General features: G+C 32.1%; 1 protein-coding gene across 2 annotated transcripts in view; it reads right to left on the bottom strand.

The window, feature by feature from the left end:
• The window catches only part of trappc9 (trafficking protein particle complex subunit 9), a 275,482-nt gene that overhangs the window by 126,618 nt on the left and 123,238 nt on the right, over positions 1 to 25,626 (bottom strand). For both annotated transcript variants that reach the window (XM_051136711.1, XM_051136712.1), the window contains 2 exons: positions 21,954 to 22,106; positions 12,561 to 12,679 (listed from right to left, as the gene is read on the bottom strand). In XM_051136711.1, the coding sequence (XP_050992668.1) occupies positions 12,561 to 12,679; positions 21,954 to 22,106 (272 nt within the window). The remainder of the gene's footprint in view (positions 1 to 12,560; positions 12,680 to 21,953; positions 22,107 to 25,626) is intronic.

Below are 25,626 nucleotides of genomic sequence, written 5' to 3'. Positions count from 1 at the left end.
CACACACGCTGGCATCCATGTAAAACACAAACAAGCCAGACTGAGCCATCCATCAAATCACAGACATGCATGACTTGACATGAGTGTGTGTATGTGTGTGTGTAAGCATATGGAAATCTGTTCAGTCTGGTTGGCCAGATTACACACATGGACTGAGATGCACACGGCATAAATATACACTCAAAGCCACAATCAATATCTATATATATTATATGTATCTATCTATCTATATATCTATATATCTATATCTATATCTATATAAATATATATATATATATATATATATACAGGGGTTGGACAGTGAAACTGAAACACCTGGGTTTAGACCACAATTAGTATGCCGTTTGGCCTCCTTTTGCAGCCAATACAGCATTATTTCATCTTGGGAATGACAAATACAAGTCCTGCACAGTAGCCAGAAGGATTTTGAGCCATTCCTTTCGCAGAACAGTGGCCAGGTCACTATGTGATGTTGGTGTATGAAAACATTTCCTGACTCGCTCCTCCAAAACACCCCAAAGTGGCTCAATAATATTCAGATCTGGTGACTGTGCAGGCCATGGGAGATGTTTAACTTTACTTTCATGTTCATCAAATCACTCTTGTCACCAGTCTTGCTGTGTGTATTGGTGCATTATCATCCTAATACACGGCACCACCTTCAGGGTACAATGTTTGAGATATTGGGTGCACATAGTCAACCTTCACACTCTGCTCTTATTGGTGGAATGTGCGATCAGTAAAGACTGGCCACCAGGCTGCATAAATATAGCCATGAAACCTCCAACACTATATTGGCCAGTGTTTCAGTTTCATTGTCCAACCCCTGTATATATATATATCACTCGAGACTGATTCAAAACTTAAGTATTTTTTAAATTATATATTTAAAGAATCAGATCATAATCATCATTCATTGTGAATAGGACTACGCAGCTCGTGTAATTTTTTTCTTGCAATTTTGTGATACACAATCTTTTCATCCTATTAAATCCAATGCCGCATGCAAACTCACATTCAGAACTTCAAATGTGATTTATTTATGCGATTCTAGAGATTAAGCAGGGCTTAAAACACAAACAAATGCCTACACACACAGTGATCTAAAAGCCCTAACTAGAGACAGAAGATACAATAGGTTTAGTATGTACTAATTACAACTATTTAGTTGTCTATGGCATGTCTTTATTCAGACAGATAGGTAACTGTGTATGTGTGTGTTTTGTTTCTTGAGGGCCGACGCCACCCATATAAAACTATGAAAATGCCACACTAGCCAGTTGCTAAGATACGACTGTATGCTTTGTGCCACTGTAGGAACAAACAAATAAATACACACAAATACACAACCCACAAAACTTGTCCTAAATAAAACCGTGTACATTTCAAACACACGCGCTCAAGTTCTGCACAGTGTTGCTTGCATTTCCATGGAGACACAGATGGTGCGTTCAGAGTCTCGGCGGAGTTTCGCTGTTTATTTTCAGACCTGCCGCTTTTAGTTTTTGTTTAACGTCTGTCTTAAACGGCCTTTGCTCACCTGATTGGCTAAAACAGAAACACAAGCACATAGTTAAATGCCTTTTTAAGCAACTTATTATTTTAGTCCCCCTGGAGGTTCACTTATAAATGTAAGTCAAAGTTTTTGCACCACCAAAGAAAAAATTAAAATGTAGATTTTCCTTTTCCTCTCTCTCTCTAACTCTTAATAGAAAACGTGTTTTTGCTGATGTGATTTTAGAAAACACTCTATTTAAACATGAAACGAGCAATTGCATTTTCATGCATGTGACATCAAATCATATCATAAATCATAAATTTAGATTTCATTCAGTAAATGTTCCTTGGGAAAATGCAATTTTAGACTTGCATTAAAACAGTAAGTTTGCATAGTACAACAGTTATGTTTGTTAAGGAAAGCACTAATACTGATAACAAAACCTTAAAAACTAGATATCATTGGTGAGCATAAGAGATTTCATAAGACTTGTTAAAAATATTCTGATCTCAAACTATTGAATGTTGAGTGCATATGATAAATATGAAAAAGGGTTTATTTGGAAAAATGCTAATAGTTTTCAGATGTGAGATCTGGCTCTGTCCTTTGGCCTATGATTGGTTCAGCTGATGGTGTTTAACAGATATCAGAGACACTCTTGGTCTTATGAAGAGGCCGTACTTTCAGAGATCTGATTTGAAGGATTTCATTTGATTATTCAAGAGGGAAAACCATTCTGTGCCAGTACAATTCCCAAGAAACAGCTGCTGTAGCATGAGTGCGGATCAGACTGTCAAATTTGGCCTGAGCCACTCCTATACTATACTCGTTGTTAGCTTATGTTAGTTCATTAATGTTAAGATACAAATTTTTTTATGCTAGCATATCCAACTAAGATTAAAAACTGCTGTAAAATTTAGATAACTAGTGTTAATGCATTCAGCTTAATTGTAAGGTATTTTAGAGAAAATTGAGAACATGAAACATTAACAATACATGAGTTAGGTTTGCAAGTCTTTTTTAAAACTTGAAACTGAAAATGTTGTGGAACAAATGTGAGCCTGGACCACAAAACCAGTCATAAGGGTCAATTTTTTTGAAATTCAGATTTATACATAATCTGAAAGTTGAATAAATAAGCTTTCCATTGATGTATGGTTTGTTAGGATAGGACAATATTTGGTTTAAAATTAAGTTTTGATATATTTATGGTAGTAAATTTACTAAATATTTTTATGGAACATGATCTTTACTTAATATCCTAATGATTTTTGGCATAAAAGAAAAATCGATAACTTTGACCCATACAATGTATTTTTGGCTATTGCTACAAATATACCTGTGCTACTTGGTTTTGTGGTCCAGGGTCACATTTTATAGCGTGGAACTGTGGAACAATTATGATTAATTCATTTAATATTAATTAAATTTTAATAATATTTTATTACTAGTTATTTATGTTAATAACATTATTTATATTAAATTATATATTTTATTATTATATCACATTTTTGTTACTTTAGAATAAAACAAAATTGATCAACTGTGCACAATAAGATCAGAGCTGTTTCTCAGGTTGTTAAATGTTACCAAGGTCAGTTTTGATTTCATATTCATTTTAAAATTTAAAGCTTATATCTTCTTTTATTTGTAAAGGTCACATCTGTGAGTATCTGTCCTGCTAAGATGATCGCATTCACTCTCACACATGCGTAGCTGCTAAATAAATGTGTACATCTAATGTGACTTCTCATTGGATTGACTGATTAAAACCCTGGTCCGCTAAGGGTTTTAATTTCTAATAGCGTTGGAGTCAAAGCGCATACACATAGACTCACTGCAAATGCATTATTACTTTTTGTGCTATTGATAGAGGGTTGAAACGTAGTGCATCTTTTCGTGTGTGTCTGTGTGTGTGTTACCCTGCGGTTGGCTGCTGAAAGTGCTTACACAGTAGTCAGAGCTACAGAATAACTGCCATACATCATCTCACAGATGAGCTGCCAGACCCCCACACACACACACACAAACAGGCACGACTCCAGCTGCTGATACGGATCTTCCCCTCTCTTTCACTCTCGCTGTGTTTGGTCTCTCCACTGAGTGCACTTGGCTCTTCACAGAATTTAACTGCCCCTCGTGCCTCCTGATGCCCCAGCTGCCCCTCTCAGACCCACACAGCGAGAGTGAATCATGTCAAACTGGACCCGGTGAGGATGTGAGAGGCAGTATAAAAGAAAAAATAGGTGGGAGAGTGTGCTGCTTGCTTTCTTTACAAGGCTTATTTTAAGGTGAAACCAGTTTTTCTTGATGTTTGAATATACACTGGTATTTCTGTATTAAGAAATTTCCTGATAATTTATTCACCCCCATGTCATTCAAGATGTTCAAGATGTTTTTCTGTCTTCAGTCGCAAAGAAATGAAGATTTTTAAGGAAAACATTCCAGGATTTTTCTCCATATGGTGGACCTCAATGGGAGCCAATGGGTTGAAGGTCCAAATTCAATCAGTCATTAAATACATACATAGGGCCCTATGAAATCCGTTTTATTTCAATTTTACATCTATTTAATAAAGGTTTAACAAAAATGACATGATTAGGGCCCCTTTATTTTTTCTCACCATATGTTTTATTGTTTTCAAATTCTGTGTTTTAGTATGTCTAATTATTTGAATGCATACTTAATTTATTCAAATTTATTTTTAAAATAGCCTTAAGAAAGTTTTTTTTTTTTTTTTACCCTCAGAAATTCTGTGTTGTGTATTAACAATGTTCTGGTTATCAAAACATTATTTAATTTGTCTTTTAATTATTTAAAAATTAAGCAAACTTTTTTGGCAAAAAAGGGGGAATTCACTATTAAAATTAAAACATGGAAGAAATGTTGTGTGATTATACCTTAAAAAATAATGTTTGTTTTATTTTAGTAGTTGTAGAAGTAATAGTAGTAATATATTTCTGACACAATGTCTTCAAGTTAAACCATACTTTTAATTTGACAGGTTGCCGTGTCTACCTTTACATTTCTGTGTGTATATGATATAACGCTAGTTTACCTAAAATGGAACGGTCAAATGCTCATGAAGTGACTCTCAGCAGATATTGTTCATGTATTTATGTCCTCATATAGTGAGACGACAGACGCTGAACGTCACACGCGCTGAACAAAACCGCTCGTCTGCTCATTCAATAAAACAGAGACACGCAGAACATGCAGGATTCACATTTAAATGGTATTTTTTACGCCGTAATATTTACAGATACTAGTCTATATTGCAGCCTGATTTAAGTGTAATGACCAACTTTTGACTAATTCATTCAAACTTTGATAATTCCGTGGCATTCTGCGTTATTCAGTAAATTCCGTTTTTACGACAGGATTCTGCGATTCAGTCCGCTTTTTCCATACTGTGGAAATCATAGGGCCCTACAAATGTATATACTTTTTAACCACAAATGCTCATCTTGAACTAGATCATGTTGGAAAAGTCACACATGGATAGTACTTTGGTTTACATAGGTAGGGTAGGTAAAAAAAAAAAAAAAAAAAAACACTCTCATTTTCTCCTCCAACTTCACAATTGTCTGACATCGATGTTTTACCTTTTTTTTTTATAAAGGGAATATGACTTTCTTTGCATGTTTGCTTTGTAAACACTGGATTGGTACTTGTCACTTGTCACCTTTCCAACATGATTACATAATGAAAGAAGTCAGGCTGGTAGAAGATGAGCATTTGTGGTTAAAAAGTATATACATTTTTATTTTTTAGAAAATCACAGATTGTTTCACTAGATAAGACCCTTATTCCTCTGCTGGGATTGTGTAGAGCCCTTTGAAGCTGCATTGGAACTGCAATTTGGACCTTCAACCCATTGGCGACCACTGAAGTCTACTACACGAAGAAAAATCCTAGAACGTTTTCCTCAAAAACTTTAATTTCGTTTTGACCGAAGAAAGAAAAAAAAAAGACTTGGATCACATGGGGGTGAGTAAATTATTAGGAAATTTTAATTCAGATAATTGAAGTGACCTAATCCTTTATAGCAGTGTGATAAATGATTCAAAAGTAGATCAAAAGTAATCTAAATGTAATGGATTATGTTACTAACTACAATTTATGTAATGTAATCTGGAATCAGTAATGGAATCAATTTGCAAGTAATCTACCTAGCTCTGAATATAAGTCTTACGTAAAAGTGTTTGTCATTTCTGATTAGTTTAATGCATTCTTAGCTGAATAAAAGTAACCATTTGTTAATAAAAATAAAAATAATAATCTTATTGACCTTTGAACTTTTACCACAAACCACCATACCCCTAAAAGACAAATTCTGATTCTACCACCACCTTATGTTGTACATAAATGTACATGCCAAATGTAGCACACTTCCAGGGACAATTTTGTACCCAAAGTATTGCTACATACTGTTGGAAAGCCTCTCAGTGCAGCGTGACTCATATCTGGAGTCTGTGGTGAAAATATCTCCTCACATCACTGATGTGTTTGGTCATTAGAGCTTTAGTTAAAAACACACAGGCCTGAAGGGAAGCAGAACGAGTGCATGTTCTCATTCATATCATTCATGTATGAATTTGTTTAAACTTTTTCTGATTTCTCAATTAAAGGATATATGTACTCACCCCCTTGTCATCCAAGATGTTCATGTCTTTCTTTCTTCAGTCGTAAAGAAATTATGTTTTTTGAGGAAAACATTTCAGGATTTTTCTCCATATAGTGGACTTCTATGATGGCCGTGAGTCTGAACTTCCAAAATGCATTTTAAATGCAGCTTCAAAGGGCTCTAAACGATCCCAGCCGAGAAAGAACGGTCTAATCTAGCCAAACGATCTGTCATTTTCACAGATATGAGCACTCATAACAGCCATTATGGGTTATTGACTTATTCAAACCAACCTACCGCCACAACAAAAGCAGATGCAAACGCTAAAAAACCATCATCTAGCTGTGCAAATCTACGCGTGTGTGAAGGATAGCCAGAGAAGCATGTCAGACTTCATAAACCCTGATGATCATTTACTTTTAACGTTTCTGCTCATCTTCAATAAAGCAGCTCCGGATATCAGCCGCTGATGGGAAGAAGAGTGCTTTTCATTTCCCTTACATGCACAAAACGAGTAAACAAACTAATCACGAGTCTAAATGATGAAATATACTATGCGTGTGTGCTTATATGACTGCAAACTCACAAACGCAGCGGAGCGTGTCGAAACCAAACAGCTTAATTTAAGAGTTTGTGCCCGGCAGGATCTGTCACGAGCACACTATGCCGTAACGTACGCATACGCACACAAGAGCCGTCAGGGGTCACATGTGATGATCCGTTTCCATACCGGCTGAAAACGAGTCATTAATCTACTCAACTGAACTCACAAAAGAGAGCTTGTATTGATTCGCTCTCCCTCCAGCGCCATCTGAGGAATTATTAAAATGCTTCTTCACCGTCTGGCCGAAGAAACAATGACGAAACAGCCTGTGCTGTATTTAAGATTTCAAAACCTGAAGACAAAAAACTGGGAAAATAGAGACCCAGAAAAATGGGATAGGATTCATGACTCACTCATGTTAAAAAGAGATAGTTAGTTGTAAATCACCACCATCAAATCAGCCAAAATAACCAATGAACAAACATGCAGTGAGTAGTAAATGTGAAAAAGTTTGTGAATGGCTTACATTCCATCTGTACCGAAATCCACTGAATCATTGCTGTTTGTCTTCGAAGAAACTGCCCTTGGCTAGCAGCATGCATTCTTCGCATCTCTTGCAATGCTTTGACAGCAGACAGATGTATGTGGCATTCTGTACAGCTTGTGTTTTGATAGTAAAACTGAAGGGATGCAACCATGAGTAAAACGGTGAATCAAACAACACTTTACAACAAATTAAAGGAACAGTTGAACCAAAAATGAAAATTTGCTGAAAACGTACTCACTCTCAGGCCATTTGAGATGTAGATGAGTTTATTTCTTCATCGAAACAGATTTTGAGGAATTTAGCATTATATCATTTGCCCACCAATGGATCCTTTGCAGTGAATGGGTGCCGTCAGAATGAGAGTCCAAACAGCTTATAAAAACATCACAAGAATCCATAACTCATGAGCATGACTCCAGTCCGTCAATTAACATCTTGTGAAGTGAAAAGTGTGTATTGAAAAAAGCCTTAATGATGGATTTGTTTCTTACAAATAGACATTTGCTTCACAAAATGCTAATTACTGGACTACTTGGATTACTTGTGGATTATTGTGAAGTTTTTATCAGCTGTTTGGACTCTCATTCACTGCAGAGGATCCACTGGAGAGCAACTGATACACAAATTAATTTCTCCAAATCTGTTCTGATGTACAAACAAACTCATTTATATTTACTGATGCACCAATACCACTTTTTCTAGTAATCGCCCGATATAGATACTTTTATTTTTGGTACTTGTCGATACTGAGTACAAATACCGATATTTGTAAATTTACCAATACATTTTTTAAATATTCGGTACAGAAACCCGATTATAAAAACAGCACAAGAATCCACAACTCATCAGCATGATTCCAGTCCATCAATTAACATCTTGTGAAGTGAAAAGTGTGGACTCACATTGTAAAAAGCCTTAATGATGGATTTGTTTCTTATAAACACACATTTTGCTTCACAAAATGCTAATTGCTGGACTGGAGTCGTATGGATTACTTGTGGATTATTGTCAAGTTTTTAATCAGCTGTTGGGACTCTCATTCTGACGGCACCCATTCACTCTGCAAATGATCCATTGGAGAGCAAGTGATACACAGATTAAATTCTCCAAATCTGTTCTGATGAACAAACAAACACATCTATATTTAGGGATGCACTAATATCACTTTTTCCAGTACTTACTTAACGCCATTCTACTGTCTGATGTTCTATTTTCTGTGTTTATTTGTCTGAATACAGCACTTGTCACATGCTGTGTGGTATCGGGGCATTTTAATGAGTACGAGTACAATACCGGCGCTCGGTATCGGTGCATCTCTATCTATATCTATAATTTTCATCTTTGGGATATCTATTTCTTTAAATCACTTCTGATATAATCTGAATTTGGAGGTTGTACTTTATTATTTGTGCAGGAACAAGCCGAACCCAGTTTTGGCACTTCTGGAATTGGATCCAACAGCTATTTTGTGGATGTAACATCTCATATGGCTTTATAAAAGAAATACATGATAAGATCTGTTCAGTGACGTTTCTTGAACTATGTGCACTTTTGTTTTTTTTTAGTCTTTTTTTTTTTTTTTCCTGGTCAACCCTTTTGTCTTGCTAAGACTAATTTCATAGACAGCATTTATGTATCCTGAACACACCCAAATAAATATACCATTAACGTTTTTCTGAGGCACGACAAAATATTCTGTTCATAAATGAGGCTTAGCTTCATTTGTCTTCATTTGTTTTCTTAACACATTTTTATTTCAAGCTCTCCACTGACGCAGTTGTCTTCTTGGTAAACAAGTATAATAAATATATTAGTAATAGTATTCATATTCGTATTAGTATTATTAAAATATTAAAAAAAAAAAGACATATACATATATATATAGCACAGCAGTCAGCCAATTACAATTTTGACAAATTTTAAATTTTAAATGATAAATTTTAAATTTTAAAAATAATTGTAAACTTAAAAACTGAAATGAATTAATTATTAATTATATGTTTAAGTTAGATCAGTTTTATTTGTTTAGATCAGTTATTAATATTTAGATCAGTTTGTTTCGATCAGTTTTAAATATAAAATATGTCTTTATATTTTATTTTATAACAGATAAAAAAAAATCTAAAATCTATACAAAATACAGTTAGAAAATAAGCAAAAATAAACAATGTCATTTAAATAATTAATGATCGTAGAAAAATTGTGATGCTTATATAAATAAATAAATAAATGTTAAAAAAATGATGTGATGCTCAACGAAAAAGAAAACAATAACACTTTACAATAAGGTGTCATTTGTTAACATTAATGTATTAACTAACATTAACAAACGATTAACAAAACATTTATTACACTATTTATTCATCTTTATTAATGCTAGTTAATAAAAATACAGTTGTTAATTGTTCATGTTAGTTCACAGTGCATTAACTAATGTTAACAAACACAACTTGTGATTTTAATAATCCATTAGTAAATGCTGAAATTAACTAAGATTAATAAATGCTGTAGAAGTATTGTTCATTCTTAGTTCTTGAGCACATACAAGCACATTCTCTCTCTCTCTCTCTCTCTCTCTCTCTCAGGTATCTGACCCTAATCTTCCCTCTCCAACAGCCTCAATCCGATCTCTTATTGTGCTCGTCCTGCCCTGCAGGGCAGACCAGATTCTCTCTGTCTCCTTTATCACTCCTCAGTCCCTGCCAGGACAAGAAGAAAGAAAGACTGCACTGGAAACAGCTGAGCTGGAGACTCCTTCTCCTCACCGCTAAGCCGTTTTGGGGGTTTGGAGATAGTGAGGGCCGAGACACCGTCTCTCTCTCTATCTCAGTGGACAGTGTTGATAGGGTTATGAGAGGGGAAGTGAGCGAAGACACTTCCTGTTGTGAGTCGCAGTCGGACTCTGTCAGTCAGGCGGCAGAAGTGATTACCTTCAGCTCGTCCGGATTCAAACATTCAGAGTGTCTCAGGCTGGGATATATCCTGCAGCGTTGATGTGTCCTGTCACTCAACACTTCCTCCTCTCATTACTTACTCTAGCTTCCCTGTTCATCTCGTTTCCATTCAGGATGCATCTGTATTTTCTCACCCTGGTGTCCTCAAACTCTTTCTTTCTGACGAAAATGGCACTGAATTATGCATTGATGACAGGAGGGATAGAGGTAGATGGATTGTCAGTCTCATGCCCCACTCACACTGACAGTGATTTTGCCGCTGGAGGACAGCGGGTCCCCGTACTGGTGTTCGCTACTGGGCGTTCCTGAGGCTGGACGTCCTGATGTTGCTGGTAAAAATCTGATCACAAATGAAATGTCCTAAAAATCCTACACAATTTAATTCAACAACAAATTAGTTTGCTTGCTTGTTAAAATTAGCATCCTGGAGCGGAAATTAGTTTATGCGTTAAACAAGGGGGAAAAAAAAACTATTTGGTAATGGGGTGAGACAAAATAAATGTGTTTTCTTTTTGAATTAAGTTTATTTTGTCTCTGTAGTACATTTTAAGCATAAATCTCATTAACTTTAGTTAGATTTCTCTCACAAAAACAAAAACACGATTTATTATCACATGCCATGTTGCTTGTCAAGTAAATTGAGCTTGTTTTAAAATACACAGATTGTTTTTGCAGCGCACTCAGGTTGCCAGAAAATTGCAAAATGAATGACCTCCAGTCCGCAGATCACTGTCAGTGTGAACAGTCTTTCAGATAATTGCCCATTCCTCCATTACCTATTGGACTGACTATAACACTTCCTCTGACCTTTTTAATTTAATTTAAATTTAATTTATTTTTAATTAAATTAATTAAAATATTTTTTTCCATTTATTTATATTATTTAATTTTAAATAGGTACAATAAAACACACATTTGATTCATTTTACCATTTCTGCTAAACCACACTATATAAAATAAAAATATAATAAATATAAAATAAAATAATAAAATTTAAAAAGTTAATTAAAAAAATTAATATAAGTAAAACAAAAGAAAACAAATAAATATTTTATACACATTGGATTGCTTATATCAATTTCACTGACATGCACTATATAAAATCAAATATTAAATTAAATATAAGTAAATGACAAAATAAAAATGAATTAAAAATGAAATCAAGATAAAATAAAATGAAACAAATTATAAAATTAATTTTATTTTATTTTATTTTGAATAGATACAGTAAAAAATGATTCATTCAACCACTTCCGCTAAAGCACATTATACAAAATAAAAGTTTAATAAAATAAAAAAATAAAAGTTACTATTATTAAATATAAATAAATAAAACAAAACAAAACAAAAAACAATATATAAATCCAAACTGGATTGATTATATCACTTCCAAGGACATGCACTACATAAAATAAAATATTAAATTAAATATAAGTAAATGACAAAATAAAAATGAATTAAAAATTAAATCAAAATAAAATTAAATTAAACAAATTCTAAAAATTTATTTTATTTTATTTTGAATAAATACAGTAAAAAATGATTAATTAAACCACAATATAAAATAAAAATGTAATAAAATAAAAAAAAAAAAAAAGTTACTATTATTAAATATAAATAAAACAACAAAAAACAAAAAAAATAAATATTATATAAAATACACATCGGATTGATTATATCACTTCCACGGACATGGACTATATAAAATAAAATATTAAATTAAATTTAAATAAAATAAAAATGAATTTAAAAATCTAAATTAAATTAAACAAATTTATAAAAAATATATATTTATTTTGTTTGTTTAAACAAATAAATAAACTCAGTACTTGGTGTGTACATACTGTATATTCACAAACATGATCAACAATGTGAGATTTGCTTCTTACACAATGATAAATAAACAATGGACTACTCCAAAAAAAAAAAAAAAAAAAAAAAAGCTCAATCTGCTCAATAAGAAAGAATAAAGCAGACCTCATATAAACTCACCAACAGGTCAATTCAAATCTGATTTCAGCTAAAACTTCAGCACCATGGACAGAGACACACACAAAAGTTCAGCACCATGGACAGAGGCACACTACAGACTGATGTAAAGTGAGAAACAGTCAAGTTTTACAGCTGCTATGCAGGAAAAACACGATACAACAAAAAAGGCCATTCAGAAAGCAATCTGATATGCTCTACACACAGAATAAGACTGATTCACAATGTGGGTGGGGCATTCCAGTGTGATGTCATAATTAGAACCCAAGTAACCATTAAAACTGCATCACACCTAGCTAGTACACTTACAAGTGTTCTACAGCATTTAAGTGTACTATGGCTCTAGAGCAGAGTGTGAGCAAAAAAATAAAGCGTGTGTAGCCTGAGGACAAATTTCCTACCTTGACGTGATTGAATTCGTTCTTGCTGGCGTCAGTACCGACTGGTTTATTTTCGGCACGTGGCTTTAGGACCTGCCGTAGCGGGCTGGAGACGGGCAGACCTGTTACACTGATACCATCTGAAAGCATACAACAATATACATTAGACATACTAGACATAGGCCTGAGAAACAACTAGAGAGGAAAGAGAGATCACTATCTTCTGTAACTTAAGAGGACGCTATTATACAACCATAATTCCTCACATTCAGAGGACGTGAACATCGCTCATATGCTTTCCTCTGCATCTCGCTCTCCATCCGCCTTTCTATCTCTCAGCGCATCTGTTTGTCCGGCGTTTAGCGCTCGAAATAAAAATTAAAATCCATAACATGACAGTTTGAAATATGATGAGGTGGAAAAAGTTGGTAATAAATAAGACTCTGGAGTGCGTGTGCTGCAGTGGCTCTCTGGAACACACTCAGGTGGATATATTTTATCTCTCCTGTGCATACGGATAACGGCGCAAACTTATAAACTCACACAAATTCATTCAAGCGAGAAACATTCTGGGTTATTTTTGGAAACGGGACATAAATATGACGAATGAGACTTTCATCAGTGCAGACTTAAATGGTCTGTAACCTGCAAGAACATAAAAACACAAAACTAATAAAACAAATCCTCAACTGTACAACATCAGCTGCAGTATATGCAACGTTTTATGCTTCTTATGGAGCGTGTCAGTTAATTTTGTGATTACTAAAACAGATGTTTTAAACTTCTAATCTAAACTTTTGTTGTAAAATGTTTCATTATTTTTTTTTAATTAATTGCCAACATGAAATAAAAAAAAATTACCTTATATACTTATTAAATGCATGTTGCTCACCTCAACTTTTCACAGAGAAGCGCAAACACAAAATCTAATTTCTTCTCATAACCTATCCTATATCATCTGAAAATGTCAGATTATTGATAAATAAATAAATAAATAAATAAATAAATAAATAAATTAATTAATTAATTTCTATAGCACATTTAAAGTTTTAATAATAACTACACTTTCTAATTATTGTAATAATAATAATTTTAATAATAATAATAATAATAATAATAATATACACAAAAGAAAAAATAACAATTACATTTAATCTATATAGTGCTTCTAAAGTTTTATAATAGTATTTTTGTAATAAATAAATATTACTAAAAATAAATAAATAAAATAAAAAATAATTACATTTAATTTATATAGTGTTTCTAAAGGCTTAATAATAATATTTTTTGTAATAATAATAATAATAATAATAAGAAATGTTTAAAAGCAGCAATAATAAATGCATTTTCTAATAATTATAGTAGTAGTCGTAGAAACAAAATAAAAAACAATTACATTTAATTTATATAGTGCTTCTGAAGGTTTAATAATAATAATTTTATAATAACTAATAACAATAATAATAATAATAATAATAATAACAAATGTTTCAATCTTTAAAGTTTTTATAACAAACATGTTTTCTAATAATTAGATTGTAACAACAACAACAATAATAGAAACAATATAAAAATAATTACATTTAATTTATATAGTGCTTCTAAACATTTAATAATAATATTTTTGTAATAATAATAATAATAATAATAAATATTTATATGTCTAATGGTAGCAAGTTTTAAAAATAAATAGATTTCCTAATAATTACACTGGTAGGTTTTTTAGCAATAACAACAACAACAACAACAACAACAACAACAACAACAACAACAACAACAACGATGATAATAATAATAATAATAATAATAATAATAAATGTTTAAAGGTAGCATCTCTCTGTCATTAAACAAACAAACAAATAAAGAAAGAAATATCATTTTTAAATATAGCACATTTAAAGTTTTAATAACAAATGTATTTTCTAATAATTATACCGGAAGGTTAATAACAATAATAATAATAATAATAATAATAATAATAATAATAATAATAATAATAATAATAAAAATAACAAAATAAAACAATTACATTTCATTTATATAGTGCCTTTAAAGGTTTAATAATACTATTTTTGTAAAAAATAAAAAAATAAAAAAAAGAAATTAAAAATTAAATAGGCGTCTCTATGTACTTAAAGAAATAAATAAACATGGAGGTTGCATTGTCTGCCACACAAAGCCATTGCTGTAATTGAAGGTGTTTCTGCAGCGGTGACATTTCTGGATTTGACCTGCTTTGGCTCTGTCTGAGGGAAAATAATGAGGGTAAATTGCAGCGTTTGCCATGCACAGATTTCTCTCCGTATCTCATGCAGATGTTCCAATACACTCGTATGGATTCTGACATTCAACAGAGGAGGAAGAGCGGAAAAGATGGCAGGTGAAAGGTGCACACACAAAAATGTTGAACAGCATGTGATTTTCAGTCATCTTTCATACGCTGCCTCTCTACTGCTTGGTAAAAGAGACACAGCCGTACATAACAGCACACATCAGGATGGATCTGGTCACTATTTGTGTTTTACCACCCGTGGGTTCTGAAAGGGAAGGAGATGGTGTTCAATCACTCGAAACACAGAGAACTTACGGTCCTCATTACGAGTCCCACGGCCTCCGAAATGACATCACTTCCCTTCAAGAGTGTCTGACACAATATGTCGTAATGTCTGCTGCTAACTTTACAAGACTCAGACGCCCAGACACCAGGTCAGAGCAAACAGAGTGACATGAGGTAAGAGGAGGCGGAGTTAAGAGAGTATCACACGAGCAGAAGAGGGCGGAGCTAAGATATATAAAAGCTAAAAGAAAAGATACATTTAGATAAATTTAGACTCAGAAATATAAAATTATTATTATATAATATATTGTTAATTATATATGTACCTATTTTATTAATATTAATACTTATAAATATTATTATTAAAATAATTTATAAATAACATTTATACTTTTATACTACTACTACTATTAATACGTTTTAATAATAATATTACTAATATACTAATATTAATATTAAAAAAATTGTATAAAAAATGTATTATTAAAATGCATAAATAATTTTTCATACAACACATTTAATGATTTAATAACAACAACAATAATAATAATAATGAAATTAATAAAGAAATGTTTTTATATAATAGCTTTAAATATTTAATTATATTTACTACTAATAATAATAATATAAAAAATATTACTATTAAAATGAATAAATAAATATTTATATAAATATTTATTTGTTTTACTACTACTATTACATGTTTTTAATAATAATATTAGTAATGGTTATATACAAACAAAATTAAATAATTTATTATTATTAAAATGCATAAATAATTATTTTTGAATAGCACATTTAATTATTTAATAATAATTAGTAGAAGAAGAAAAAGAATGATGAAATGAAAACAGAATTTTTTTTTATTGTTTATTTGAATACCATTTATTATGTAATTATAATATTAAATAATAATAATAATAAAAATAATAACATAAACATAAACATAAAACAATTTATTACTATTAAACTTTATAAATAAATATTTTTTATAGTATATTTAAAGATTTAATTATACTATTTAATAATAATAATCATAATAATAATAATAATAATAATAATAATAATAATAATTTGATATTTTTATATAATGCCTTTAAGTGTAAAGATCTTTTAATAAAAGAAAAAAAGAAAAGAAAGTAAATACAATTAAATAGCATGAAATAAATTTAAAAATAGCATAAAAAGCATAAAATAAAATAAAATAAAATAAAATAAAATAAAATAAAATAAAATAAAATAAAATAAAATAAAATAAAATAAAATAAAATAAAATAAAATTAAATTAAACTAAATTAAACACTGCATTATTACATGCTTTTTTTCCTGGTCATAATTTGATTTTACCTTTTCTAAGTATACATAAGAAATGGAAATGAAAAAAGGTCTAGGAGCTAAATATCAGCTCAAATTATCCACCTAATGAATATCCTAAACAGTTTATGTATAACAGACGTCATTTACTCCCCTGCTTAAGTAAAACACAGCGGGTTGCATTGAAAAAAGCGGCGCTCGGCCGTTACCAGACGTTACCCAATGAGGCTATCAGGTTCATCCCTATGTGGCGGCGTGACATCATCCTCACCAGGGCTCTGCGGTCGGCTGACGTCCCGCATGAAGGGTAAACGTTTACCTCCAGCGGCCTCTCAGCGGGGGGAGCCGTCCGGTTTAATGGAGCCACTCTCCTCTCTCATTATGTTGTTCTTGCGCTGACATTTTAACATTCAGGCACTAATGTGTTTAGTCTGACTGTCTGGCCCTCACGCGCTGCCTCTCTCTGACGGGGAGACGATTTATAGAGGACGGATGAATGAACGAAAGCGGGCGGCATGTTAAAGAAACTCCCGTACGGACTGAACCCAACGGCCTCCTGAGAGACAGACACAGCATTGCATCACAGTGATGACATCACCGCCATCGCAGCCTGAGTTATGCTGACAGGAGAGATAGAGGCAGACACTAAGAGAGCGATTAGAGACACAAAATGGCATGGAAAAGGGTTGAAGAGAACAGAGCAAAAGGAACAAAGGGAACGTACGGTGTGGTCAGCTTAGAAATGTTTTTCATAAGTCAGTTCTTTTTACGGAATCAGTTCGATTAAACTCACTCTGATCAACTGAATCAGTCATACACTTGTTGAACTGATTGGTTAATAACGAGTTGGTTAACAACAAATTTACATCTAAAATTCATTACTAAGAAAGTAAGTGCTGCAGGTACATGATCAGCTGAGAACCAAAAAGAAGGAAAAAACAGTTTTTTTCCCTACATTTAATATAATTATATATTATTATTTTTTTTTTTTTTTACAATTGTAATAATACTATACTACTGTAAGTAGTATAATAAGTATTTATTAATATTTTTTTTATAGAACTGTCATATTGGGATGCGAGAGATACTTGCTTTCAAATGTTAAACTATAATAATACTAATAATAATAATAAATAATATTTTACTGCAAAATAAATATTTAATAAAATGTTTAATAAAAATAATACAATATTTATTTAAATTACAAATATTAAATCAAAGAAATTAACAATAATTGTAATAATACTACTGTGAAATAAAAATAAGTTTTTTAATAATAATAATAATAATAATAATAATAATAATAATTTTATATTGTAGAACTGTTATAATGGGACACGACAGATACTGGCTATCAAAATTATATTTTGCTTTCAAATGTTAAACTAAAAATAATAATAATAATAATAATAATAATAATATACTGTAAAATACATATTTAACAAAAAGTTTAATAAAAACAATATTTGCTTATTTATTTAAATTTAATAAAACATTAAATCAAACAAATGAACTATAATTGTAATAATACTATACTACTGTGAAATAAAAATAAGTATCTTATAATAATAACAACAACAATAACAACAACAACAACAACAACAATAATAGTAATAATTTTATTTTATTAAACTGTCATAATGGGATGTGAGAGATACTGGTTGTCAAAATTTTATTTCGCTTTCAAATGTTAAACTATAATAATAATAATAATAACAATAATAACAATAATAATAATAATAATGTTGTTATTATTATATTTTACTGTAAAATAACAAATATAGTATATTAATAAAAAATAATATTTGTATTTATTTAAATTCTAAAAATTAAATAAATAAATAATTAAAAAAATAAATTTACTATAATTGTAACTTACTATACTATAATTACTATAATAATAATAGAACAACCATAAAAATACAATTAGCAATAATTATGGTTGTCTTAATTTCTTTGCTTTCAAACTCCAAACTACTGTAATATTCGTAATGAACTATCGTACTGTAAAATACAATAGTATTTAATACTAATACTATTTTATTTTTAGTACTGTTTAGAACAACAGTAAAATATATATATATATTTATAATATATATATATATTTTTTATATATATTTATACTATATATATATTTATCATTTACCCTGATGTTGACAACAGTCTAAAAGCTGCTTCATGCAAAACACCACCAATTATGTCTTGCAATCCATTATGACATCACAATGGAGAGAAGGATAATCAGACAGTAGGAAGTGCAACATCAAACACTTCAAAATTTGAATGACTTGATATTTTTTAATAGTTTCTACAGTTACAAACCACAAGTTGTTTGCACCGTGCTCTTTCATTTAGGTGCATCAATCCATTGAATCACTATTATACAAAACTCTGATTCGCACTCACATAAAGCAAACTTTTCTTTTAGTTTTATTAATTCATCCAAGTTTGCTTTATGTGAGTGCGAATCAGAGTTTTGTATTACAGTTACAAACCTCCATGATAAGAATACCATTAGCAGACGGTGCTAATATTACTACTATATAATAGCAATAATGTATTAGCACCTGTGATAACATCAGCAGTGTTTACAATTCACTGCCCTCTACATGCTGCATTAATAGGACAGGCTTTAAGCTGTCTTATCACCCTAATTCAGAGAAAATTATTATTTCCACAATAATTAAAACATTTTAGCAGCGTCTGAGGAGAGACCCAGGAGAGGACAGAGAAAGAAGAAGGAGGGTGTTCATCTCGCACCTGTTTGTAATTCAAGCAGAAACGCAGCAGACAGACAGACGCACACCGCCGCTCGTCTGCTACAGTCTGTTCTCCTCGTGTCTCATTAATATTTACATGTGCGTACAATGAGACACCGAGAACCTGGAGGACATTTCCAATTCTGGTAGGTTGCTCTTTTGGGCTCAGACGAGGTTGCAAATACATTTCAGTGACATTTCATACTTTATCGCAAGAGCTTCTTCTCTAATTTCTTAAAGTAGAGAAGAAAATAGTCAACTGCCAAATGCAGTGAAAGTAAAAAAAAGCTATATAACTGATTTGGAGTGCAGTTCAGATCATTTGAACTTGGTAGAATTAGATGAAAAATGTTCAAGATGACATTGGACCAAATTTTCCCTTTTTTTTTTTTTTCCCCCAAAGACCATTTACTGAATCAAATGTGCAAAACGAAATATTATATTATGTTTTTAAAAAAATCAGTAAAAACTATAGTGGCTGAGAGAGCTCAACGTGCTGAAACCTAAGAAAACACATGCAAATAGTAAAAGCTCCAGCAAATTAGGAAAACACCTTAATCAGTTTGACAACACGTGTGCTGCAAATACTCATAACACAACCGAATACAGAAACTTCTGTATTTGTTGTGAGTATTTGCAGCGTGTTTCTGCATTTCGCTGTGTTGTGAGTGTTTGCAGCGCATTTCTGATTTTTTTATTTTTTAATATTGAGAGTATTTGCAGCACATTGTTCCTATTTGGTTGTGTTGCGAGTTTTTGCAGCATGTTTCGTGAGTATTTGTAGCACGTTTTCGTATTTGGTTGTGTTGTAAGTATTTGCAGCACATTTCTGTTTTTGCAGTGCGTTTCTGTATTTGGTTGTGTTGTGAGTATGTGTAGCATGCTTCTATTTTGTTTCTGTATTTGTAGTTTGTATTTACAGCACATTTCTGTTTTTGCAGTGCGTTTCTGTATTTGGTTGTGGTGTGAGTATTTGCAGCATGCTTCTATTTTTGCAATTCCTGTATTTAGTAGTGTTGAGAGTATTTACAGCACATTTCTGTTTTTGCAGTGCATTTCTGTATTTGATTGTGCTGTGAATATTTGCAGCATATTTCTGTTTTTGCAGTGCGTTTCTGTATTTGGTTGTGTTGTGAGTATTTGCAGCATGTTTCTGTGAGTATTTGCAGCACATTTTCGTATTTGTTTGTGTTGTAAGTATTTGCAGCAGGTTTTTGTATTTGGTTGTGTTTTAAGTATTTGCAGCACATTTCTGTTTTTGCAGTGTGTTTCTGTATTTGATTGTGTTGTGAGTATTTGCAGCATGTTTCCATATTTAGTTGTGTTGTGAGTATTTACAGCACATTTCTGTTTTTGTATCGCATTTCTTTATTTGGTTGTGTTGTGAGTATTTGCAGCATGATTCTGTGAGTATTTGCAGCACGTTTCCATACTTGTTTGCGTTGTGAGTATTTGCAGCACATTTCTGTTCTTGCAGCACATCTCCGTATTTGGTTGTGCTGTGAGTACTTGCGCAGGTGCCTCACGCCTCAACAAATTTTGCAACACTGCAGCCTGTTCATTATCAAAATAAAATACAGTTAAAGAAACATAAAAAGTTACACTGTTCCGCTGTACATTTTTTGGCATTCAGCGTGACCACCACCTCACTGCGCTGATATAGCCGATGTGAAGGACGATGTTTTACGTCGATGTGAGTGAAGTACAAAGCCTATTACACAATAAATTTTCTATTTGCATTTTTTTTTCATTTGCAATGTGAAAAAAGGTAATCTCAGGTAAAAAAAAGGTAATACTGTGAAACTGTTTTCTATATGAATATTTTAAAATATTAATTGAATATATTTAAAAATACATTTTAACATTAGATATTTCATAATAGTTCATTTTTATATTTATTTTTTTTATCATTTAATAATATTTTAACATTTTAATTACTTTTAATAACATTTTGTCATGTATTTCACAATCTTTTTTTTTCATTTTGATATTAATTTAAAGTTTTTTTTTTACGCTGATTTGTTGCTCAATGAACATTTCTTATTATAATAATATATATAATAATAATATTTTTATCATAAATATTTTTTGCAGGATTTTTGGATGAACAGAAAGTTAATGGCATTAAACTGTCACTTTCAATCAGTCTCATGCATCCCTGATAAATGAGAGTATTAACTATATGTATTAACTATAACTATATATAGATACTACCCAAACTTTTGAACAGTACAGTGTGCGTGTGAATGACGTTTTGCCACTTCAGAAACGTATCGCAACGTTTGAAGCAAATTTGAACGCCACTTCAATGCTGTTAAAGAGAAACAACTGTAATAATGGTGCTTTCTCCTTTTCAGGCATGAGAGGTAAAACAAGAGGTTAGACAGGAAGAAAGAAGGTATAAGTGTAATATAACCAGGAAACAGACAAAAGGAACAAGATGTGAAGAGGAAATAGATATGAATCCAGAGAGGAAATAAGAGAGGGCAAAGGGGACGGAGAGAGGGTAATACAGGAGAGAGGCGGCTGATGTCTCCGTTGAATGTAAAATGAGACACTACAGACACCATTTCAAATCACCTCGCTTGGATCAGATCTACCATAACAGGGCAAAGTGAATACTGCCTTTCCATCTATCAGAGAGCAATCAAGCCCGTCTTGATTATAGTGCGATGGCTCCGGTGATGCACTCTCAGAAATTGAGCGTAAATTGGATGGGACAAACCAGAACGGACCCCGATGATGTTGTTTTTGCGTGTCAGCGTATATGTGCTGGATGCTTACCGTCGTTCAGGTCGTGTAACAGGTTCTCCTGACCGGAGAAGTCCAGTTTGGCACTTATGTTGACAGGGATGGAGACGGATTGACCGGATTTCAGTGGCAGGTGCGACAGAGCGTCCTGCAGATCCCAGGACAAGAATTCACCAAACAGCTTCTCTGTAAGACAGAAAAGGGGAAATATTTAATCACAGCACTAAGAAATGAATTGTCCTGCATTTTGATCACTGACAAACAAGAATTTTTAAAATTAAAAAGAGAAAAGAAAAAAAATTAATGAAAAAAACAAAAAAGAAGTTTATAAGTTAATAAAACGTTTCTTATTATTATAATAACATTTATTTAATTCAGGTTATTATTTATTATGTTTCTTATTCTATTGAACACGCAAAAAATAAATAAATAAAGATCATAGGAGAAGAGCGGTATCTGAAACACTGCATGAAATCTTTATTTAAATTTTTTTCAAGATTTTTTTTTCATTATTCAACATAAATTTACATTAACTCATCACAATAAGTCTCAGTAATTTCAAGTTTTTAATAAGTTATATTAAATTCAATTAGATTATTTTTTTCTTTGTCAGTTAAATGCAATGTAAATTACTTGGACAACTAACTTGATTATAATTAAACTTATAATTAACAGTGTATTTGCACTTTATTTATTTATTTATTGGCAAAAAAAAGATCACTGAAGAACACATGCATTTGAGATACTGCAAGTGTGAAATATTTAATAATAATATTTTTTTTGTGTGTTTTTCTTTTTCATATTAAAATATTTTTAAATACTCTGTTATGCATAATCATTTTAATAAATAGATCTGGACATTAATTTTTTTTTTTTTGTATATCCTGGTACAAAGACAGTAAGCAGTAATCCAATGTCTGAATTAAACCACAAATACTACTAGAAAATAGTAAAAGGCATGACCACGATTTTAAAAATTCTATATTTCTATATCTAAAAATGCATTTTTGTTTAAGCCTAGGGACAGGCGAAATGGGCAAAAAAAAAAAAATTATCATGATAATTTTTTTAATATCAGTTGATATCGATAATTATCACGATAAATGTCAAATCTTTATTTCTTTCAAGTTTAAAGTCAGTTTTGCTCCTGAAAGTTGTAATTTCCCTTAACAAAATAGATATCTAAAGAGAAAAATTAATTTCTGCATGTTCTAATGAGTTATATTGTTTCAAGTCAAGAAACAGGTTTGAGTTGTCTGATAATAATAATAATATCACTTTTTTCTCTTAGAAATGCACATTTGATAGTAGCTTGAGGATGCAGAGGTAAATTTCTGTTCATTATCAATCAGTAACATCTGTAAAAATTGTAGCAACCTCAGTTTTATATGGTTAAATTTATTCTGACCCAGTTTTTTTTTTTTTTTTTTTTTTTTTTTTTTAGTTAAGCATTGGTCTCCCATAGTAGCAAGCATACATTTTAAATCATGATAAACACAGTTAAAACCACACTCAATACCATGGTAAAAATATAACTACATGGTTTTACAGGTAGCCTATTTGTATGAAAAACGGTAGTCTAAAAACATTCAGTATAAATGCATACATGCTATAGCTTAATCACAAACACATACATACTATAATTATATACCATTACTCCTGTAATAAAATTCAGTGTGAATATCCCACATTGCTGCCACAATACCATGGTGCAGTGAGTGTTACTACAGCAAGTCCACGGTAATAATGGCGATGTGTACATTGAAAAGCCTTCTGACTATCTCGTTGCACACAGCTTTAAACTAGTTTGAATGAGTCATTTGTGTTCATCGCTGAATTCAAGTCACACTGGATCTCACAGCGCTGTCGGAGCCGTTCACATATTGTGTCTTTTGCACGCTCAAGTTTGTCATTTCGAATGTAGGCGCGGCAGCTGCGCTCATAATGGAAGCGACACGGTCGGTTTTTCCAGGCGCGTCCGCGCTGCATCGAGATAATAAATCATGCAACCTCTCGGTCTCCCTCTTGAAGCCAACACGGAAGTGACTAAAACTGCAATTCATCGACTGGCTGCTAGAGACATGACTGCAAAAGGGAGTCATTCCCATAGACTCCCCATGTGCATAACAATGCCCAACTTTACAGCAGAAAAAAATATGTTTACAGCCTGGTATAAAAAATGGTTTTGGTCCATATAGCATAGCATATTTTGCCCTTCACATCAGCTGTGAGGGGGGTGAATTTTTTTATAACTCATTATATTAAGCCTTAAAGTTCTGCATAATTTAGGGCGTGGCCACTTGAGTGACAGGTGGATTGCCACTGCTGTCACCACTGTCGCACTAGGTGGGCGTGGTTTCAGCAACCAGCTCCACCCACATCCCACCTCTTTGCTTATTTTCGATTATCCAAGAGTGACATGCAGTGACGCGATTCCAAGATGGCGATGGCCGACTCCCGCCCACTAAGAGCTTCTAAAATGCTCTTCAGAAACCTACGGGTGACGTCACGGACGCTACGTCCATATTTTTTTTACAGTCTATGTAATAAATGCAACTTCTCTAGTGAGCTCGCGCAGGGTGGCAGTTTTAACTTTGGTCCGAGCGGATAAATGGTCCGTGTGGCGCGATTCAAATGAGTCGCGCTGTTTCGTTCCGCTTTTGGCACATAAAAATTACATCGAACATTTATTGAACTCTTCATATCATTTTATCGAGGAAAATTATGTTGCGATAATTATCATTATCGAATTATCGCCCAGCCCTATTTAAGCCTATTTTTATTTCTCACAAACTTTGATGAATTAACTGGTGGAGCTTCTGCAGTACTGACACAAACCCCCTTCTGAAGACCCCCTGCTGTATAACAATCTATTCAAGTCAATTCATCTAAAAAATTCCCTTTATTACAGCATGTGAGTCAGAACTTTTTTTGGCTAACTATCAAATCTACTCAAAAACTCACTCTAGTAAACAGCAGATTCATAAACCTTTGGTGATGCAAACTTTGGAAAAGAAATCCATCACAGAAAAAAAATCTAATACCCCAAATAACATTAAGAAAACCCAGATCAAAAGCTCTAAGTTCAGATATGTTTTGATCAGCATTGACATCTGCAACGAGAGAAACTTCTCACACTCTCTGCACTTGGCAAAGAGTTTCTTATATGATATACTTTATATCAAGTGCAATATGTAATAGCAAATTTGACCTCTACCTATTATAAATCCAAAATGATGACCATCTAAATAAATAAATTAAATATTAAAATAAAAATGTAATATTAAAATAATAAAATTATATTAAAAGTAAACTAAATTATAACCAAAATTAAAAGCAAACTAAATAAAATCTTAAAATAAAATAAAAAATATAGAAAAGAATAGAAAAGAAAAGAAAAGAAAAGAAAAGAAAAGAAAAAAAGAAAAGAAAAGAAAAGAAACCAATACCACTGCACTATTTAGTTCAGTGTTTTTACCATCTTTCTATATTTTACCAAAACTACATTGTTGCTACCTGGGGAGAAATGCAATTGAGAGTTTGATCCTGGTGCGTAACGAAAATCTTACAAACTCGCTCTCTCTGTTCATCTCGTCGTCTCCCTGTGTATGTGAAGACACAAGAAACGCCTGTTGAAAGCTTCATTCAGATGCTAACAGCTCCCAAACCTCACTGAGGACGAATAATAGACAGAGGCCAAATAACG

This window comes from Labeo rohita, chromosome 19 (assembly GCF_022985175.1).
Source record: "Labeo rohita strain BAU-BD-2019 chromosome 19, IGBB_LRoh.1.0, whole genome shotgun sequence".
Classification (NCBI taxonomy): domain Eukaryota; kingdom Metazoa; phylum Chordata; class Actinopteri; order Cypriniformes; family Cyprinidae; genus Labeo; species Labeo rohita.
This window is presented reverse-complemented; position numbering and strand designations above follow the sequence as displayed.